Source organism: Chiloscyllium plagiosum, chromosome 10, assembly GCF_004010195.1.
Source record: "Chiloscyllium plagiosum isolate BGI_BamShark_2017 chromosome 10, ASM401019v2, whole genome shotgun sequence".
NCBI classification, from domain to species: domain Eukaryota; kingdom Metazoa; phylum Chordata; class Chondrichthyes; order Orectolobiformes; family Hemiscylliidae; genus Chiloscyllium; species Chiloscyllium plagiosum.
Genome location: NC_057719.1, coordinates 68,642,808 through 68,662,100, shown reverse-complemented (window position 1 = coordinate 68,662,100; position 19,293 = coordinate 68,642,808). Strand labels below are relative to the sequence as shown.

The following is a 19,293-nucleotide window of genomic DNA, read 5'->3' as shown; positions in this document are numbered from 1 at the left end:
AATTAAATACCAGAAGCAGATACTATGATCGTAAAACAAACTTTGTGGAAATTCTTTAATCAAAGTCTATTGCGTAATTTCAGTACCAAAATAAAGGCTTCAACTCTTATTAGTGTAATGTTTTACAAGTTTTCTCCCGCCAGGAAAGATTTAGGGAAAGGCTGAGTCTCTCCCAGCACCTTGCTCCAAGGATGTTCAGCAGTTATTCAGTTTTTCATGGCAGAAAAGGCTTGATCATTTACTTGTGTTGAGTACGTCAGTCTTAGCCAGGGCTGCACAGGAACTACAATTAATTTCAATTATCCTGGAGTAAGCAACAAATTTAAAGCACCAATCAGGGTATTCACCTGATGACAATAGAAATAAACACAATTATCAGCTGGTGAGAGATCAGGATCCAGGTGATACTCTGAGACCAAAGTGTGCATAATGCATGCACATGCGTGCATGAGAAGGTAGCATCTCGACTGTCATTGGGTACAGATTGAATGACTATCAAATGTGATTTCCTCAGTGGTTGAACAGGCACTTGATAAGTTTGTAGAAGGTGCTACAGGAACACTATTAACACTGGAATCAATTGTTAACTTTATCTACTTGCTTGAGGAGTAAATAAAAAAAAGCAACAAAACTTGCCAAAACCAAATGGGAAAATGTCAATGTCACAGCATGTGTGACAGAACGACCTCATCCTTTGACTCTTAATACAGAAAACCTATAGACTTGACTTTGAAAATAAAAATACTGTGTGCACAGGTCAAAGTTTTAACAAATTTCTGGCTTTATAGCAGAACTTCTAAAGCATCTGTTGCTAACTAGATACATAACTGTCTGCTAAATGATTAATTAAAAAATTAAAGGATCAAGTTATTTCCTGGCCTGAATAGCTGCAAATTTACAACACTAATTAACCTTTCCCAGTTGGCTGTAATTATATGGAAAACCTGAGCACATTAATAATTCTTCTGTCTTTGCAATTTAAAAAAGAATTTTAAATATTTTGATGATTAATTATTTGCCTAATTTTAAGACATAAATAAGTTTAAAAGGCAAACATGCTTCAAAAGAAATAGACTGCTATGCTAAGTAATATAAAATATTACAAACATAATCTTTTATCAATATCAACTGCCATGTCCACTATTGAAATAAAATGATGTCAGTTTCCACAAATACATTTATATTGTAATTGGAACAAAATCAATTCCAATGTTTTATTAATTTTACAGACCAGAGGAAAAGACAATAACAACCATGGAGAGCAGAAGGACAGAGCCTAAAAATGCCGACATTTGGGCTACATAATATGGGTACTGAATATTGGGTTGAGTCGTATGTTTAAATGAGATTATAAAGAAAAACATCAAGTCTTTCAGAGATTGGCAATTAATTCCATTGGTTTAAAACATATAAAATTAAGTTTATCCATGATTTTATGCAAGCCCAATGGTCTTTATTATCTGATTCCTTTGACTGTAATTGAATTATTGTAAATCTGGCTCACATTCAAGAGAATTCTAAATTGTTAAAACATTTTTACAGCAGTTAATGTGAAACAATTCCATTAGGAAGTCATCTCTATTAAGCAAACACTATGAGATTAGTGAACATTTTCATCAAGGGATTTCTATTTGCCGCCATGATCTGTATTTATCCAAATGATGCCTTTATTTCAAATTTCAGAAACATTCATAGATGTACAGTCCATAAATCTACCTACACATTAACCAACACATCCTAACTGTTCTTAACCTGTGCTTAAACTAGTCTAAATATGAGTAAATCTAGCTTCACCAATACCATCAGGATAAATGCTTGCTAATTCAAGCATTCAGTTTCAATACATCGCATAATCTATTTAGATTACTATTTAGATTATTTAGATTAGATTACATTACAATGTGGAAACAGGCCCTTCGGCCCAACAAGTCCACACCGACCCGCCGAAGCGAAACCCACCCATACCCCTACATTTACCCCTTACCTAACACTACGGGCAATTTTAGCATGGCCAATTCACCTGACCCTGCACATCTTTGGACTGTGGGAGGAAACCGGAGCACCCGGAGGAAACCCACGCAGACACGGGGAGAACGTGCAAACTCCACACAGTCAGTCGCCTGAGTCGGGAAATGAACCCGGGTCTCTGGCGCTGTGAGGCAGCAGTGCTAACCACTGTGCCACCGTGCCGCCCACAATTACAATTACAATTAAAGAATTTCCGAGTTCCCTAAGTTTCCTAAAATTACTGATCGACATGGAGCATTTAAGATTCACTTTAAACATTCAACGATCTCCAGATTTGCGACGTGTTGAACATCTTTAAATGAAAGCAGAAGTATATATTACAAAGTTTGCATTTATAGAATATTTTTAATGTAACCTTCTCCTAAACAATCCCATGTTTGATGACACCTTTGTAGGATGATAATTTTCATTGCTTCTACAAGTATCAAGGTAAATGTAAAAATGCATATAGGAAGCATTAGATATTGATAGGTGACAGTAAACAATTGCCCTATTTTAACAGCAGAAGCCTGAACAATTCTAGGGATTATTGCTGATAATGATAGAATGATAGTAGCTATAGCACTACTTCATTAAAAATGGCGAAACCGTGCTCAATGAGATGACATGCCCACTGTGAAAAAGGAGTGTTTTACAATAGTGCCACATGTTCCCAATAAGCACAGATTAGAATTTAGGCAAAAAGTTTCTCTACATCATCTAAACTATTCCGAACAATATGCCTGCAAACTTCTCTGGTCACACCACTGTAAATTTTCTATTTCTTGTACAGTCCAAACTAAGCACCTGACAACTCAGAGCATCTAACAGCTCAAGTTGTCAATGTGCTTCACATTACTGGTCTGTACAGACTTCCCTCGTAAAGGGAACGCTTTAGTGACTTATAACTACAAGCCATTGCAAATGCATGAAATACACAGCCATTGAGCTCCTTTATATCCCATTCACAACTTTCGTTCATCTGTGTTTTTATGAGTCTTACACAAGAGCATAAGAAATCAGAGTCGGGGTAGGCCATCTGGCTCATCGAGCCTGCGCCACCATTCAAAACGATCATGGCTGATCTTTTTGTGGACTCAGTTCCGCTCATCTGCCTGCTCACCGTAACCCGTAATTCCTTTACTGTTCAAAAATCTATCTTTGCCTTAAAAACATTCATTCATTGAGGTAATCTCAACTGCTTCACTGGACAGGGAATTTCACAGATTCACAACTCTTCGGGTGAAGATGTTCTCCTCGACTTAGTCCAAAATTTGCTCCCCCTTATTTTGAAGCTCTGCTGCTTAGTTTGAGTTTTACACACCAGTGGAAAAAACCTCCCTACTTCCATCCTAACTTCTACATAATTGCAGTTTTCCTTGTTGCTGCTCTACCTGATCAGCTTTCACATCAACAGCAACAACACAATTCCATAACTTGAGTGCCTTAACTAACTTCAAGCTAACTGGTTACTTAACTTAGTGCTGCCTATGAGAGCTTACCAGCTGTATTTTCTTATGTAAGAAAAGTTGCTTCAAAGTATCCAAAGGATCAGAAAGTGCTATACTTTTAAGTTCCATCTGTTACAATTCAGAGTTCGGTGATGCAGTATCCATCTCTTGTCCTTTCCTTTTTCCATTTCTCACTGCCCTCAACAGCATCAGTCGAAAATTCACGTTTTCATAAATGCACTGTCAATATATATCGCTCAAACCCCTTCACTGAATCTAAATTGTCAGACTGCCTGTTTGACAGCCAATACTGAATGAAAAGAAATTTCCTCCAATTAAATATTGGGAAGACTTACATTCTCCACACTATTATCTGCAACTTACGTGGCCTCACACACCTCCCCTGCACAACCTTAAACTTGTCCGGACTTTAAATCTTTCCATTGCCTGGTTCCTCCCAATCTTTGTAATTTCTTCCAATTCCACATCACACTAAGATATATGCAATTCGCTAACATTGGCCTCTTGCACAGTCTTCATTTTAATGACTCAACCATTAGTGAGCATGCGTTTAGCTGTCCAAAGCTTTGAAATGCCCACTCGGCATTTCTACCTTGCTTTCCTCTGATAAGACAATCCTTGAAAACTATCTCTAACCCAGATGCAAACCAGATGCTTCTAGCATTTAGCATCTATCAATAATGTACATTTTATTGTGTCCTTAGTAGCAATATCTCTTAAGGAACCCAATCAGAAAGGATTTGAACTTCTGAATGAAAATTTTAAAACTTAAGGCATTGTTAGATTAATGGTAACCAATTATTCTATTTTAACAGCAGTTGCCTGAACAATTCTAGGGCCTGTTACTTAGTCAAAACAAACTAAAGTACATAGGTAACAGAGACTTTAAGGACAGAGCACATAAGTGAAGCATACCAAAAAAAATTAAATGCATAGTTTTACTTAATGGTCTTAGCAGCCAATGCATAGTTGGTAGAATGACCAAAGTAACATTTTTGTTGATTGACACATTTGAGAAAGGGTAATAGACTCTTGTTCAAAAATGAGCTTGTTTTGTGAAGGCTAGGGCATTGCAACTGCAACAGAGATGTTAACTGAACAAAAGCAGGTAAGAACTGAAATTCTTCTTTCAACATATAAAAAAAAGACAGCAAGCCTGTAATTAATAACCCATTAACAGAACCATCCAGTTTGGAAACATACGATTTCATCAGCAAATGGTGCATTATCAAATTAGACTAGCATTCTCCTTTTCTTGTTAACTGGGAATATATCATTAAAGGATATTTGTAGCTTTTCAATTTGACTATCTAGTAAAATTTGATGCTGATTTAATTAAATACATCAAACACCCTGGACATTAGCAATAGGAAATAAATGGTTAATGGCAATTAAGATACTGAACTAATGAAGTATCCTCAAGGAATTTCAATGCAACTTGTTGTGGACTTGAAAGCAATTAAGTTAGTCTGCACCAGCGAAGATAAAGTGCTTAGCAGGGGGAAAAGTAATTATGAAGACTTGGCGCACAACACAACCGTGCAATTTTTTATGCTAAGTGGAACTATTTTTATTTGAAGCTTGGAAATTGTTATTCAGTGTTGTGAATCAACTGATAAGGCTTGACCTCAGGTATACATACATACCTGTTCTCAACAGGGGCAATCCCTTCACAGACCACAACCTTTCCATGTTTTTTTGTGAAGGATTTCTAATAAAAGCATAAAATGAGCTACCATTGAGATTTTTTTGTCATGTTAAGAAGTTATTAATACTATACCACTGAATGGACATAAAGTATCTTCAAACGCAGACCATTTTAACAGTTGGGTGTAAAGTGCATTTCATAATGGGTATGAAACCACCCCTAAAATATAAACTTAGTGATTTAGCTTCATACCCAATGCAGCACTGGTCACTGCAAAGCAAGTTTAAAATGTGTTCACCCACTTTTGGGGGAGTTAAGGTGTCTTTTGGAATTATTAAATGAGACGTATATGTACGTAAAAAGCACAAACACCCAAGAATGTCCAACTGCCAGAAACACCTGTGAAAGAGAGCTGTCAGGCTACCATGGTACTTAAATCCCATTTCACAATTTTGTGCTTAACAGCTACAAGCAGTAAAAGAATCATTGATAATGGAATGATGATTTCCAAATCTTGCTGTTCTAAGGGACTGTGCAGTTGAATCAAATTCTTGTTGCTTTTATTATTTGTTTAGCTCAAAACTATAACTGTAGTAAATGAGTTATGTAGGGGAGGCAGTGGCATTGTGGTAATATCAGTGAACTATAATCCAGAACTCTGAGATAACATTCTGGGGTTGTGGGTTTGAAGTTTTTCTTCAAGCTGGGTGCAAAACATAGATATAAGTCAGGTCACTTGCTAAAGGCACCGCAGAAATTCATTATCTTGAAAACAACATTCTGAACATATTGCTCGTACAGACCACATTTTGATTCATTGGTCAGTCAAGGTCTGTTCCAGCACTTTATGGAATGAATAACAGAAAATATTCCTGGGTTGTCCAAGTTGCTGATGATATTGGGGTGAAGTGCAAAAACAAAGAAGCGTACAACCAGAATTCAAATTCAATGAATGTGACATCTTGTCATAAAGGACTTGTTTTCAATGGTGAGAAATTCCAGGTGAATCAACTAATTTAACTTATTTGGCTTTATCCGCTCAAGTTTTCAACCTCGGCAAACTCAAAGATTGGTCAGAGTATTGAGTACAGGAGTTGGGAGGTCATGTTGCAGCTGTACAGGACATTGGTTAGGCCACTGTTGGAATATTGCGTGCAATTCTGGTCTCCTTCCTATCGGAAAGATGTTGTGAAACTTGAAAGGGTTCAGAAAAATTTACAAGGATGTTGCCAGGGTTGGAGGATTTGAACTATAGGAAGAGGCTGTTTTCTCTGGAGAGTCGGAGGCTGAGGGGTGACCTTATAGAGGTTTACAAACTTATGAGGGGCATGGGTAGGATAAATAGACAAAGTCATTTCCCTGGGGTCGGGGAGTCCAGAACTAGAGGGCATAGGGTTGGGATATCTGGTCAGCGTGGACGGGTTGGACCAAAAGGTCTGTTTCCATGCTGTACATCTCTATGACTCTATGTATAACACATGTCTAATCTCTGTAATAAAGAAGACCTGCAGAGTTTCTGATTTTTAAAAAATCATCCTGACAACACACATACGAAACTTTTTCGACATCAATACATCTCAGAAAGGGCTAGGAGTGTGCATCATGGAATCCAAAGGCAATTGCAAGCACCATCCAATCATACCAACAGAGTGTGAAACATTTGTCCTACTATTCAGTATCAGAAGATTCCTATGTATCCGTTTGGTAAGATTTGGTAAATGAATAGAAATGATACGGCTCAAATCATTGATGGGTCATCACTCAGACTACAGTGACTTCTAGTAAAGGTACAGGGATACACCTTTGTCTGCTACAAGCCTGGTACCAAATTAACTACGTTGGACACACTAAGCATGTTACTACATCCAAATAAGGACACTCTGGACTTGCAAAGAGGCAGTACAAATATCAAGTTGAAAGATGTGTTTAAAAATGCATTGATGAAATTTTGTCAGCTCAAATAAAATCAATTTCAGGAAGCAACACCAAATGATCCATGACTGAAGGCACTATGGAAGATTATCATAGAAGGACAGCCTGGCATAACACAAGAGGTGCCAGACACCCTCATACGAATCAAGTATTTCGATAGGCATAATCATTAAAAGGGAACAAATGCATGTACATGCCAGTATATATTGCCACAGCTACATCAGGGATATATGGGCACAAAGCAAACAAGATGCCTGATGTGGAAAACTGCATTTTTACCACGAGTCAACAATGGATATATGCAAAGAATACCAGAATAACCAACCAGAGCAACATAAGGAGCCTGTACACTCACAAGAATGTCAGTCCTTTTGTCTAAAATCACAACAGATTATGGACAATACCTACTGAAGATTTTCACCTGGTGGCTGATTGTTTTTCCAAATTTCCATTAGTCAGAAAATTAAAGGCCACACCAAGTGCATCCATGGCTGATACAATGAGTACAACATTCAGTCTGTTCAGTCAACCTGAAAAGATTGTATCTGACAAAGAGCCACAATATACAAACAGATATGTTTGTCAAATGGAGCAAACCGTGTGACAGACTCACCACCTTATCCCAGATCCAACAGTTTCATCAAACAAATGCTCTGCAATGTTAAAACACTGATTAGGAGGCAGAAGGCTACAAAACACGTCATACTCATACTAGACATTTCAACTCCGGTCAGAATCTTTTTCCCAGAGTTAAAATGTCTAATACTAGGAGGTATGCACTGACGGTGAAAGAGATAAAGTTCAAAGGAGACATGAGGAGCAAATTTTTCTTTTACAGAGATTGATAGGAGTCTGGACTGCACTGCCGTGTTGCTATGCTACATCTAAGAGCCATACTTCTAGATATGGATTTCACATCACCAGCAAAGATCATACTTGGAAAGTAAGTTATGAAACTCTACCAAGCTGTCATATGCCTAGGGTTTCAGAAATACAGGACAAGCTTCTCAATAAACAAAGGAATATGAAGATTGCACATTAAGATGAAACATGCAGGCACAGAACTGCGTAGTCTACATAAGAGTCATTCACATCCGATCTAACGAGTATGTTCATTTGCAAAGGTATTCAAAGGGTGCAGCAAACCTAGATCCTACAAACACGCAGTATCTAATGGAGCAGTGTTGAGGAGAAACAGAAGCCAACTCAGGGAACTGTACAGTACTCCAACTGTGAATGAACATACACAAAGATAAACTGGGTTAATGAAACTCTAAGACAATTTTCACTACAACCAAAATTGTAGCAACATGCAAGAGACCAACATACAAGTTGATAAAAACCAAGTGTGATGTCTAGAAATCCATACAGTAATACTATTATAAAACTCAGAAGGATTGACAAACCATTTGTTTGCACACAGATTCAAACTTGTAAATTTTAAAATTCATGTATCTGTGTAAAGTGATTTGCAATTACCAAGTATGCATATATTTTTACTCTTAGAGGAGATAATTTTACCTTGGGTAAAAACAGGGATGTTATATTATGTCTTTCAGAGCTGAGTATGCAAATGAGCCAAGGACCAGAATGACACCACATGACAAGCAATCATGAGAATCCAAGCAGCAGCATGTGTTATATCCACTAATGCTCTGTATCCACTAGTTATCAGTTTGTCTCTTAAGAAAACTTATTAAAAGATTTTCTAATAAATAAAACCAATGCTACTTACCAATCTAATGTAAGGGTGATACTTCTTTTAAAGAACACATCACAAGAATATGACAACAAAACCATAAATATAATCAACTTCTTGATAAATGTACCTAAGAATTGCCTAAAACAAGTTTCCCAGCGCTGTGAAAAACATATGAAATTGTTTTATGTTAATAATAAATTACTGAAATAATTATTAATGAACTCAGATCAAACTTTTTAACTTCTTTTGTCTGCTAATGCAGACTCAGAATAAAATACACTGAGAAGCTAGTCGTTTGTCAAATTTGAACAAATGCAAGTGTAGTACAAAATACACCATAGAACATCTTTCAAGCCAGCATTGATTGTTTAGTCACGAACTGCAATACATGCATTCTGATTTATGCATTTCAAGACCAACACATAGGTTCTGTGATATATATTTGTTCAAATACTATTACTCCTTTTGTGAATGAAATATGATGGCAAAGTTCATAAATATTTACAAGAGAATGCAAAATAATATAACAATATGCAAAATATTTCATCAGTACCTTAACAGTTTTCAGAAGATGGTAAAGGTCTTCCACTTCATCACCTTCACATTTGTTGTAATTTCTTCCAATTGCCAGGCTGCTACCTTGGATAGTGTGACGGTACAGTGGCAAGCCAATGGCTTCAGAATACAGATCGATAGCTTCATGTCCCACAGTCTGATACATGTAACTGTCAAGCTCATCTACAGGAATAAACAGTAAGTCAATAAGACAGTAGCTTAAGGAAAATCAAGACAGTGAACCTTATTGACATCTGTACTTACTCACTTACTTCTAAACTTAAAGCAGAATATTTTGATATGGCAAAGCTAATAATGTGCTTAAATTTTATGAATGAAGCAATACTTCAAAACGTATTTTATAAAATTAGGTATTTGAGTTCACAGTATTAGAAGTATTTGTCATATTTCTGTGACTTGAACCATTCCTTTGGTGATGTGAATTGTCTCGTTTCTTTAAATTCATTGAGCCTGCTGCCAAAAGGTCCAAACTATGTTAAGGTTTCTTAAGCCGTTACTCTGTTAGGTGCTTATAGTTTGCTGTATTTGAAAAAAAACTGTTTGTTATTCTACAGCGTATGTACTCTATGCCACTAAAGACATTTTATGTTTATTTATTGATTCTTGTCAAGTGAGAAACTTTGGCAAGGCAGCATTCACTGCCTTTCTCAAGGCACTCTGAAGGTCTAAAGTGTCAATAGCACTATGTGAAAGTGAATGCACTTGGGTGATGCAGCAAGCAAGGGGGTAGTGAAAGAGCTGGGTTTCACAGCAACCTTTAGGGCCAGAGCAAACAAACTAAATTCTTAAAACTAAATTTCAGAATTTGCCATGGCAGGATTTCAATTAACAACGCCTGTATGTTCTCAATTCACCAGACCATTGTATATTGCTCAGCTAAATTCTGGCCATACGTCCATTGAATAATATTATTCTCTTTTCTTTTATGATCATGAAATTAAAAATTATCATTTTAGAAACTCAATGTCACTGGACCAGTAATCCAGAAACCGAGATTCATGCTCTGGGTATATGAGCTTGAATCCCACCAAAGCAGCTGATGAAATCTGAATTCAATTAATAAATCTGGAATAATAAAAAAGGATAGTAAAAGCTTTTTTAGGTATGTGAAAAGAAAAAAAATGGTTAAGACTGAAATTGGGCCCTTGAAGACAGAAATGGGTGAATTTACGATGGGTAACAAGGATATGGCAGAAGAGTTGAATAGGTACTTTGGATCTGTCTTCACAAGGGACGACACAAGCAATCTCCCAGATGTAATAGTGGCTGAAGGACCTAGGGTAATGGATGAACTGAAGGACTGAAGGGAATTTATATTAGGCAGGAAATGGTGCTGGATAGACTGTTAGGTCTGAAGGCTGATAGGTCCCTGGGACCTGATGGTCTGCATCCCAGGATACTTAAGGAGGTGGCTCTAGAAATCGTGGACGCACTGGTGATCATTTTCCAATGTTCTATAGATTCAGGATCAGTTCCTGTGGCTAATGTTGTCCCACTTTTCAAGAATGGAGGGAGAGAGAAAACAGGGAATTATAGACCGGTTAGCCTGACATCAGTTGTGGAAAAGATGCTGGAGTGAATTATAAAAGATGAAATTAGTGGATAGCACTAACAGAATAGGTCTCAGTCAGCACGGATTTACGAGGGGAAATCGTGCTTGACTAATCTTCTGGAATTTTTTGAGGATGCAACTATGAAGATGGACAAGGGAGAGCCAATGGATGTAGTGTATCTGGACTTTCAGAAAGCCTTTGATAAGGTCCCAATTAGGAGATTAGTGAGCAAAATTAGGCACATGGTATTGGGTGCAAGATACTGACTTGGATTGAAAATTGGCTGATTGACAGGATGCAAAGAGTAGTGATAAACAGGTCCTTTTCGGAATGGCAGGCGTTGACCAGTGGGGTACCACAAGGTTTGGTGCTGGGCCCTCAGCTATTTACTATATACATCAATGATATAGATGAAGGCATTAAAAGTAATATTAGCAAATGTGCTGATGTCACAAAGCTGGGTGGCAGGGTGAAATGTGAGGAGGATGTTATGAGAATACAGGGTGAGTTGGACAGGCTAGGTGAGTGGACAGATTCATGGCAGATGCAGTTTAATGTGGATGAATGTGTGGTTATCCACTTTGGTGGTAAGAACAGGAAGGTAGATTACTATCTAAATGGAGTCAAGTTAGGTAAAGGAGAAGTACAACGAAATCCAGGTGTTCTTGTATATCAATCAATGAAAGCAAGCGCGCAGGTACAGCAGGCAGTGAAGAAAGCTAATGGCATACTGGCCTTCAAAGCAAGAGGAATTGAGTATAGCAGCAGAGGTCCTTCTGCAACTGTACAGGGCCCTGGTGAGACCGCACCTGGAGTACTGTGTGCAGTTTTGGTTTCCAAATTTGAGGAAGGACATTCTGGATATTGAGGGAGTGCAGCATAGGTTCATGAGGTCAATTCCTGGAATGGAGAGACTATCAAATGTTGAAAGATTGGAACCACTGAACTTGTATACACTTGAGTTTAGAAGGATGAGAGGGGATCTGATTGAGACGTAGAAAATTATAAATGGATTGGACACTCTGGAGGCAGGAAGCATGTTTCTGCTGATGGGTGAGTCCAGAACTAAAGGACACAGTTTAAAAATAAGGGGTAGGCCATTTAGAACAGAGCTGAGGAGAAACTTCTTCACCCAGAGAGTAGTGGATGTATGGAAGGCTCTATCCCAGAAGGCAGTGGAAGCCAATTCTCTGGATACTTTCAATAAAGAGATGGATAGAGCTCTTAGAGATAGTAGAATCATGGATTATGGGGAAAAGGCAGGAACAGGATACTGATTGCGAATGATCAGCCATGATCATAATGGAATGGTGGTGTTGGCTCGAAGGGCCGAATGGCCTACTCCTGCACCTATTGTCTATTGTTTAAAGCTAGTCTCAGTAGCACTTCCCTCAACTGTCACACAAAAAAAAATCAGATTCACAATCCTTTAAGAAAGGAAAACTTCCATCCTACTTAGTCTGGATGGCATGTGACTCCGGATCGTCAGTAATGTTGGTGACTCTTAAATGAACATCTCAGATAGTCTAACCAGCCACTCGGTTCACTTGCAATTAGGAATGGCACACAACTGTTGGTTTTAATAGTGCTTAAAGTGATAGAAGACAACAGGAATAAATCAACAAAAGATTTAATCAAAATAACTTCTACACACTAAGAGCCATCATCCTCAACACACCTTCAGGAGAGTCGTGAGTCTTATGCTTTAGTATCACATATGCACAAAGCTCGAACATTTTAATGAGGCAGTTACAAGCTTATTTACTGGATTTTGGATTTCAATCTCAGATTGAATTTAACAATTGACATAGTGCTCATTACAATGGGATCCACTATACCTTTTCTTCCAACTCCGCTTCCAAGTATAGTAACTCCTGAACTTATGCAATTTTAAACCAGAGATTCAACATTTATTGCAAAGAATTCATTACCTCAGTACTCTTAAAAGTTTAAATTTCTTTGCTGACAGATTTAAAACTTTCAACCTTTACCTTTCAACCTCGCCACATCACATATTTCAATCTTCTTCTGACTCCTACACACATAGAGCTATCTTCTCTCCCCTAGTCCTCCTTTGCAGGCTCTTTCATTCCCCACCATACCGCACTTTGCAGTCTCCTTCTCCCAACCTCCTTGGAGCCTGCTTCTCCTTTTCAACCATCCCCTCCTCAACCGCTTTCTTCCTTACCAGTCTTGCAGCTTCCATCAACCCCTCTTGCATCCTTTACTGCCAGCTTTTTCCTCTCAGACCTTCTTGCAGCTAGTTCCTCCTAATGTCTCACCTTTCCCAGACTTGCCAGGTAGATCTTTCACAGAGGCCCTTCTTGCCTTGACAAAGAGTGGCACTCAGATCTGCATCTCAGACTTGTCAAGTTCTCCATCCTGGCCGAAGATGCCTCCCTCACAATCAACACTTACCTTCCTAACTACTAGCTACTCCTTCAATCACAGGTTGGTGCTTGGTTCACTGGTGAAGAGTCTGTGATTGGAGAAGCAGCTTATATCCATTTCCTGCCTCTTTCCTTTTGGAAGAGGAGTTGGATCTTTGCTCTGATTAGGTGCCCCAAAATACATTTTCTTTGACATTTGGCGATTTTTGAAGGTGGTCTTGTCCACACATATACTTTCAGCACTGCATTTAAGCACAATTAGAAAAACCAGACTCCATTTCATAGCAGTTAATTTCCAATATCTGAAATTTAAAGTTAAGTGTGATGTTAAAGTGCTGGGAGGTTTGAGTGCCAGTTGGTCAGACAGGGTATGGTGCCAGATGTGGAGAAGACAGCATGATAAAGTACAATGCCAAATGAAAAGGGGTAGGGTATCAGATGGGCCTAATGTCAAGTAGGAAGGGGTGCCAAATAGATGGGGTCCATATTGGTCATAACAGTAGGAAAAATGGAGATAACAACAGGCCATGCTGAAGGACTGTACGCCATCAGGCTGAAGAAAAACAATTGAAAAGTGGAAAGAGAAGAACACCAAGTGAAAACTCCATCAGGTTTCAATATTCACGCTGCTTCAACTTCCTGTTCTGACTATAATTTAATTCTGTACCATCTGTGACAATTGCAATAATTTGAGAATTGGTCAAAGCTTCTTCCCATTCCCACACTGTGACATTTGATCAATCCCAAGGATCCCTCAGCCCCCTTCTATTTTTCATCTGCTTGCTGCCTCTTAATGGAATCTACACCGATAGCACTTAGTTTTATCTTAATCCCACCACCCTTGATTCCGTCACCATCTTTGATATGTCAAATTTCCACCTGAATGAGTATATGTTTCCACAAACTAAATACAGGGTATCAGGAAAATGAAATTGATGTCTTGGATCCCCACGACAAACACAGTACCTGACCATCTACCTACCTAGCAACTGTCTAAATCTGAGAAACTGTCTAAAACTTGCATCTGACATCAGGTTGAACTTCAGACTACAAATCCGTAAAAAATGCCTACCTCCAAAAATCATGAAGAGAAGAAGACGGCTAACTGGATTACTGTGCAGGGAGCCAGTGTGGACCTGATGGGCCAAGTGGTCTCGTTCTGTGCCATAACAGTGATTATGATTCCCACTCTACATCAACTCATCTGCTGCTGAAACTCTCATCCATATCTTTATTACTTCTAGACTTGACTATTCTGCCTTTAAAAAAGTTGAAAGAACTGTGAATGCTGTAAATCAGAAACTAAAACAGAAGTTGCTGCAAAAGTTCAGCAGGTCTGGCAGCATCTGTGAAGAGAAATCAGAATTAACATTTCAGGTCCAGTGACCCTTCCTCAGAACTGCTCACTATTCTGTAGCTGTCCTAGACAGACTTCACATTGAGTCATAAACCACAGAAACAGACCCTTCAATCCAACTAGTCCATCTTCCAATCTGCTTAAACTCATGCACGTCAAAACTCTATCATCCATACCTAAACTGACACGAAGCCTTGTTCACTCACTGGCCCTGTGCTTGCTATACTACAATGACTTTCAGTCTGACAATTTCAACATTTTAAATTTCTTGTCTGATTTCCAAAGCCTCCATGGCCAGCCCTATCCTAACTAAGCAACCTGTTGCAGGGCTAGAAGCTTTAAAGATCTCGGTATTCCTCCAATTCCTTTATTTCCTCCAGCTTTGGAGACCATAATTTTGCTTGCCTTGGCCCAAAGCTCCAGAAGTCTCTCCCTCCTCGCCTCCCCAGAATGCACTTTAATATGTACCTAATGCATAACTAGATTAGGTTACTTACAGTGTGGACACAGGCCCTTCAACCCAACAAGTCCACACTGACCCTCCGAAGAGCAACCCACCCAGACCCATTCCCCTACACCTAACACTACAGGCAATTTAGCACGGCCAATTCACCTAACCTGCACATTTTTGGAGTGTGGACGGAAACCGGGGCACTCGGAGGAAACCCACGCAGACACGGGGAGAGTGTGCAAACTCCACACAGACAGTTGCCTGAGGCGGGAATTGAACCCAGGTCTCTGGCGCTGTTCTTTGACTAAATCTTCAAACTTTTAGTTATCTATCCTGATATCACTGGTCATTTAGCATGAATATTTCTTTCTTTTTTTTTCTTATTAAACATCTTTCTCCTGATTCAAGACCAGTCTACATGTGCAAGTTGTAGTTTAGACCAAGGTTGAGATAAGTTAAATGGTGCTGGCAGAATCCATAATAAGCATCAATGAGGTTGAGGAAGTATTATTTGACATGTTGTTGATGAGTCTTCCTACCTCTTTGCTTCTAATTGAAAGGAGCTGACAGAATAGTAATTCGTCACATTAGATTTGTCCTATTTTATTTGGATAAGACAGACCAGTGCAGTAACAATGCAGCTGGGAACAATTTGAAATATGGCTATTGCGTGTTGACTGCAGCAGTTCCAGGTTGAGAACATTGGGATAGATCACTACATAGGGTGGCAAGGTGGCTCAGTGATTAGCGCTGCTGCCTCACAGCGCCAAGGACCTGGGTTCGATTCCAGCCTCAGGCAACTGTTTGTGTGGAGTTTGCACATTCTCCTCCGGGTGTTCCAGTTTCCTCCCACAGTCGAAAGATGCACAAGTTAGACACATTAGTTAGTGGTAAATATAGGGTAGGGCGGGTTGCTCCCCAGAGGGTCAGTGTGGACTCGTTGGGCAGAACGGCCTGTTTCCACACTGTAGGGATTCTAATAAAAAAATTGTAATTCCACTTCAAGTAGAGTGATTGTACTTGTGAACAATTCACACCACCTGCAGTCTACATTTTCAAACTTTATCCATGAAGGACATTAACAACAGGCCTTGCAATGGATTCACACACTCCAGTCTATTTGCTCGGAGAATACGACATACAAAGTTGTGTAGCATATACATTGATCTTCTATGGCAAGCTCGAAAGTTCAGGCAATATGGGGGAAAAAAGGGTGAATATTGTATAGATAGGAAAGGCTTACCTTTGTGTTGAGCAGGTCTTAAATTAGCTAATGCCACCACTTCATGTCCAGCTGCTACACACTGCATCATATTGTAACAGCTGTCCTTTCCACCACTACAAAGAGAAAATTAAAATCTATTTATTTTCTGTAAGAAAAGCCCATAGGCACTTCTTTACCATTATCTCTACACATTCAATTATAAATGGAAGCATTTCAGCTCAGATTAAACAAAACATGACTTTAGCTCAATCCCTTGCCAAATACTTATAAGCTAATACAAACGTCAGTATCCACAATTAGCATTTATACAATGCCTTTAATGAATTTAGAAAGATTTCAAGGCACTTTAGTAAAGTATCATGTGATAAAAAGTAACACTGGGCCAAACAATGTAGCATTAAGAGGGGTTACTAACAGTGAATTAAATTCTCAAAGGGCGTAGAATAATTTTGAAAAGGAACTCGAGTCAAAAGCTCAAAAATAATTGCCATTCAGAGTGTCACAGAGATATACTGCATGGAAACAGACCATTTGGTCCAACTCGTCCATGCCTAAATAATCTAGTCCTACTTGCCAGCATTTAGCCCATATCCCGCTAAACCCTTCCTATTCATGTACCCATCTAAATGCCTGTTAAATGTTGTAATTGTACCACCCTCCACCACTTTACTTTTGACAATTCATGCCAAACACACAACCACCCTCTGTGTGAAAAAGTTACCCCTTAGGTCCCTTTTAAATCTTTTATCTCTCACCTAAGACCTATGCCCTCTCGCTTTGGACTCCCCCACCCCAGGGAAAAGACCTTGTCGATTTACCCTATCCATGCCCCTCATGATTTTATAAACCTCTCCAAGGTCACCCCTTAGCCTCCCACACTCCAGGGAAAATAGCCCCAATCTGTTCAGCTTCTCCCTGTAGCTCAAACCCTCCAACCCTGGCAAGATCCTTGTAAATCTTTTCTGAACCCTTTCAAATTTCATAACATCCTTCCATTAGGAGGGAGACCAGGACTGAACACAGAATTCGTGGGATAAAGAAATTTTCAGGTTGTATAAAAGGGCACAATTGAAGGAAGACTAAGTTTTCAAATCATCGTTGGGCCAAAGAGATAGAAAAGGGGACACCATGGAGAGAGGTGAACATGAGGATTGGAGTTTTAAATTTGAATCAGAAGGAGACTGGGATCTAACAGTAACCAACAAGCACAGAGGTGATTGATGAGAAAAACAGCAGAGGGGCAACTTGGTCAGGTTGGAGGATGAAGCTCAGGACAGCAACAACAGAATTGGAATTGTCAACTGAAAATGCTAAAGCTATGGGTAAGATTTCAACAGACTGTTTGGGCAAAGTTTCAGAAATAGATGGGGTTAAGCACAGGTAGTAATTATGTTATAGGTGAAAGTATGCCGTCTTTATGATGAAATGCATGCAGGTTTGTAAGCTCATCTCCAAAGGATCAAAGTGGATACCAAGACAACAAACAATCAAACCCAAGGCAGTGATTAGCAAAAGGGTTGGAACTGGTGGTAAAGGAATAGTTTGTGACAGGCGTCAAAGACTTTCATCTTCTCAATGTTTAACTGGAGGAAATTGAGCTTCATTGAGAACCAGATGTGTACAGTTTGACAATGGAGAAATTAGAGGGGTGGAGTTGAGTTATTTGAGCACACATGGAAACTGATTCTATGTTTGCTATGATGTCACCCCCATGTTCAGCACATGTGAGGAAGAGGATAAATCAAGAGGAGGTTCGGTGTACCCTAGAGGTCATGGTACCAATCTAGGAACAGAACTCATCACTGGTAATATTCTGAATGTAACAAGATTAGCAAAAGTGAAGATCATTCCAATGAATTGGATAGCAAAGACTTAGAAGCAAAAATTACAGTTACCAACATGTGAAGTGTCAAAAAGTTAAGACAGATGAGAAGTAATAATCCTCTACAGAGGATGCCATTTTTAACTTTAATTGCAGCTGTATCAGTAGTGCCAAAGGAAGAAACTTTATCGGATATTCAGCTATGAGAAAGGTGGACAGGAGCTGTAAAAGAAGAAACACCTTCAAGAAGGGGAATGACAGATTGGAGATGAAGTGATGCTTTGCAAGAACTAAAGTGGACTGAGATATGAGGACAATGGTTCTGAAACGGAGGCAAACATTGCTTGGAAAGAGGGTTCTGATTGCAATAATTGGCTGACATGCAGGCTACTAGGAGAAACCGAGCAAACAGCAAGTTTCATGGGAATGGGGTCAAAAGCTGTCATGATGGAAGACCAGAGAAATTTTAAAAATGACACTTTGTTTAAGAAATGCAAAACAGATTATCTCAAGCTTCTTAGCAAGAAGCCCATGAACTCATTACACTTGTAGAAGACAACATTTGGGACAATGGAGGGATATAGTTTTGAAGGAAAGGGATTACATTCCAGAACTAAATTTTGGAATAATGAGTGATTTTTGACAGACCGATTGAGCCCAACATTGCTTGATGTGATCAAGCCAGCCAGGTATGGCAATGAGTATGCAGATAGTTAATTCCACAAATCAGGAACACAAGGCAACAGCATTTTAGTTCTAAGAACAACTATTGCTGTTTTGGAGGTAATTTACCTTATTAAAGCAACTACTTTCATTTTGTTCAGAAGGGAGTAAGTCATGTGGGGTTTTCAAGATCAGTAAGAAATTCAAGCTCTGTCTGAGTGTCTACCTAATCTAGACCCAGTCTGCTCCTAGTTTCCCTCTATTGGTCACCTCTCCTATCTATCCATCCTCTTTTTCTTCCAGCTATTCCCTCTCTTTCTGGCCCCTTCTCCTCTCAAAAATATATTACTCTCTCCCCCTCCTCCTTAACTTTCTGTGCCTTTTGTTTCCCTCTAACTTTTTCCACTTTCTTTTTTCTCCTTCCCGTTCGCTCTCTCTCCCTTTTGTTTCCCCTCTCCCCTTCCCTCTTTCCCCTTCTCTCTCCCTCCTTCTCTA

General features: G+C 39.1%; 1 protein-coding gene across 9 annotated transcripts in view; it reads right to left on the bottom strand.

Annotated features, from left to right (window-relative positions):
• Positions 1-19,233, bottom strand: part of dph6 (diphthamine biosynthesis 6) — a 304,120-nt gene extending 284,887 nt beyond the window's left edge. For all 9 annotated transcript variants that reach the window (XR_006312826.1, XM_043698016.1, XM_043698019.1 and 6 more), the window contains exons 1-3: positions 18,928-19,233; positions 16,332-16,426; positions 9,315-9,499 (exon numbers count right to left, since the gene is read on the bottom strand). Coding sequence is in view for 8 of the 9 variants with exons in the window: in XM_043698016.1 (XP_043553951.1) it covers positions 9,315-9,499; positions 16,332-16,426; positions 18,928-18,974 (327 nt within the window). In the remaining variant the exon portion in view is untranslated. The remainder of the gene's footprint in view (positions 1-9,314; positions 9,500-16,331; positions 16,427-18,927) is intronic.
• Between the last annotated feature and the right edge of the window lie 60 nt (positions 19,234-19,293).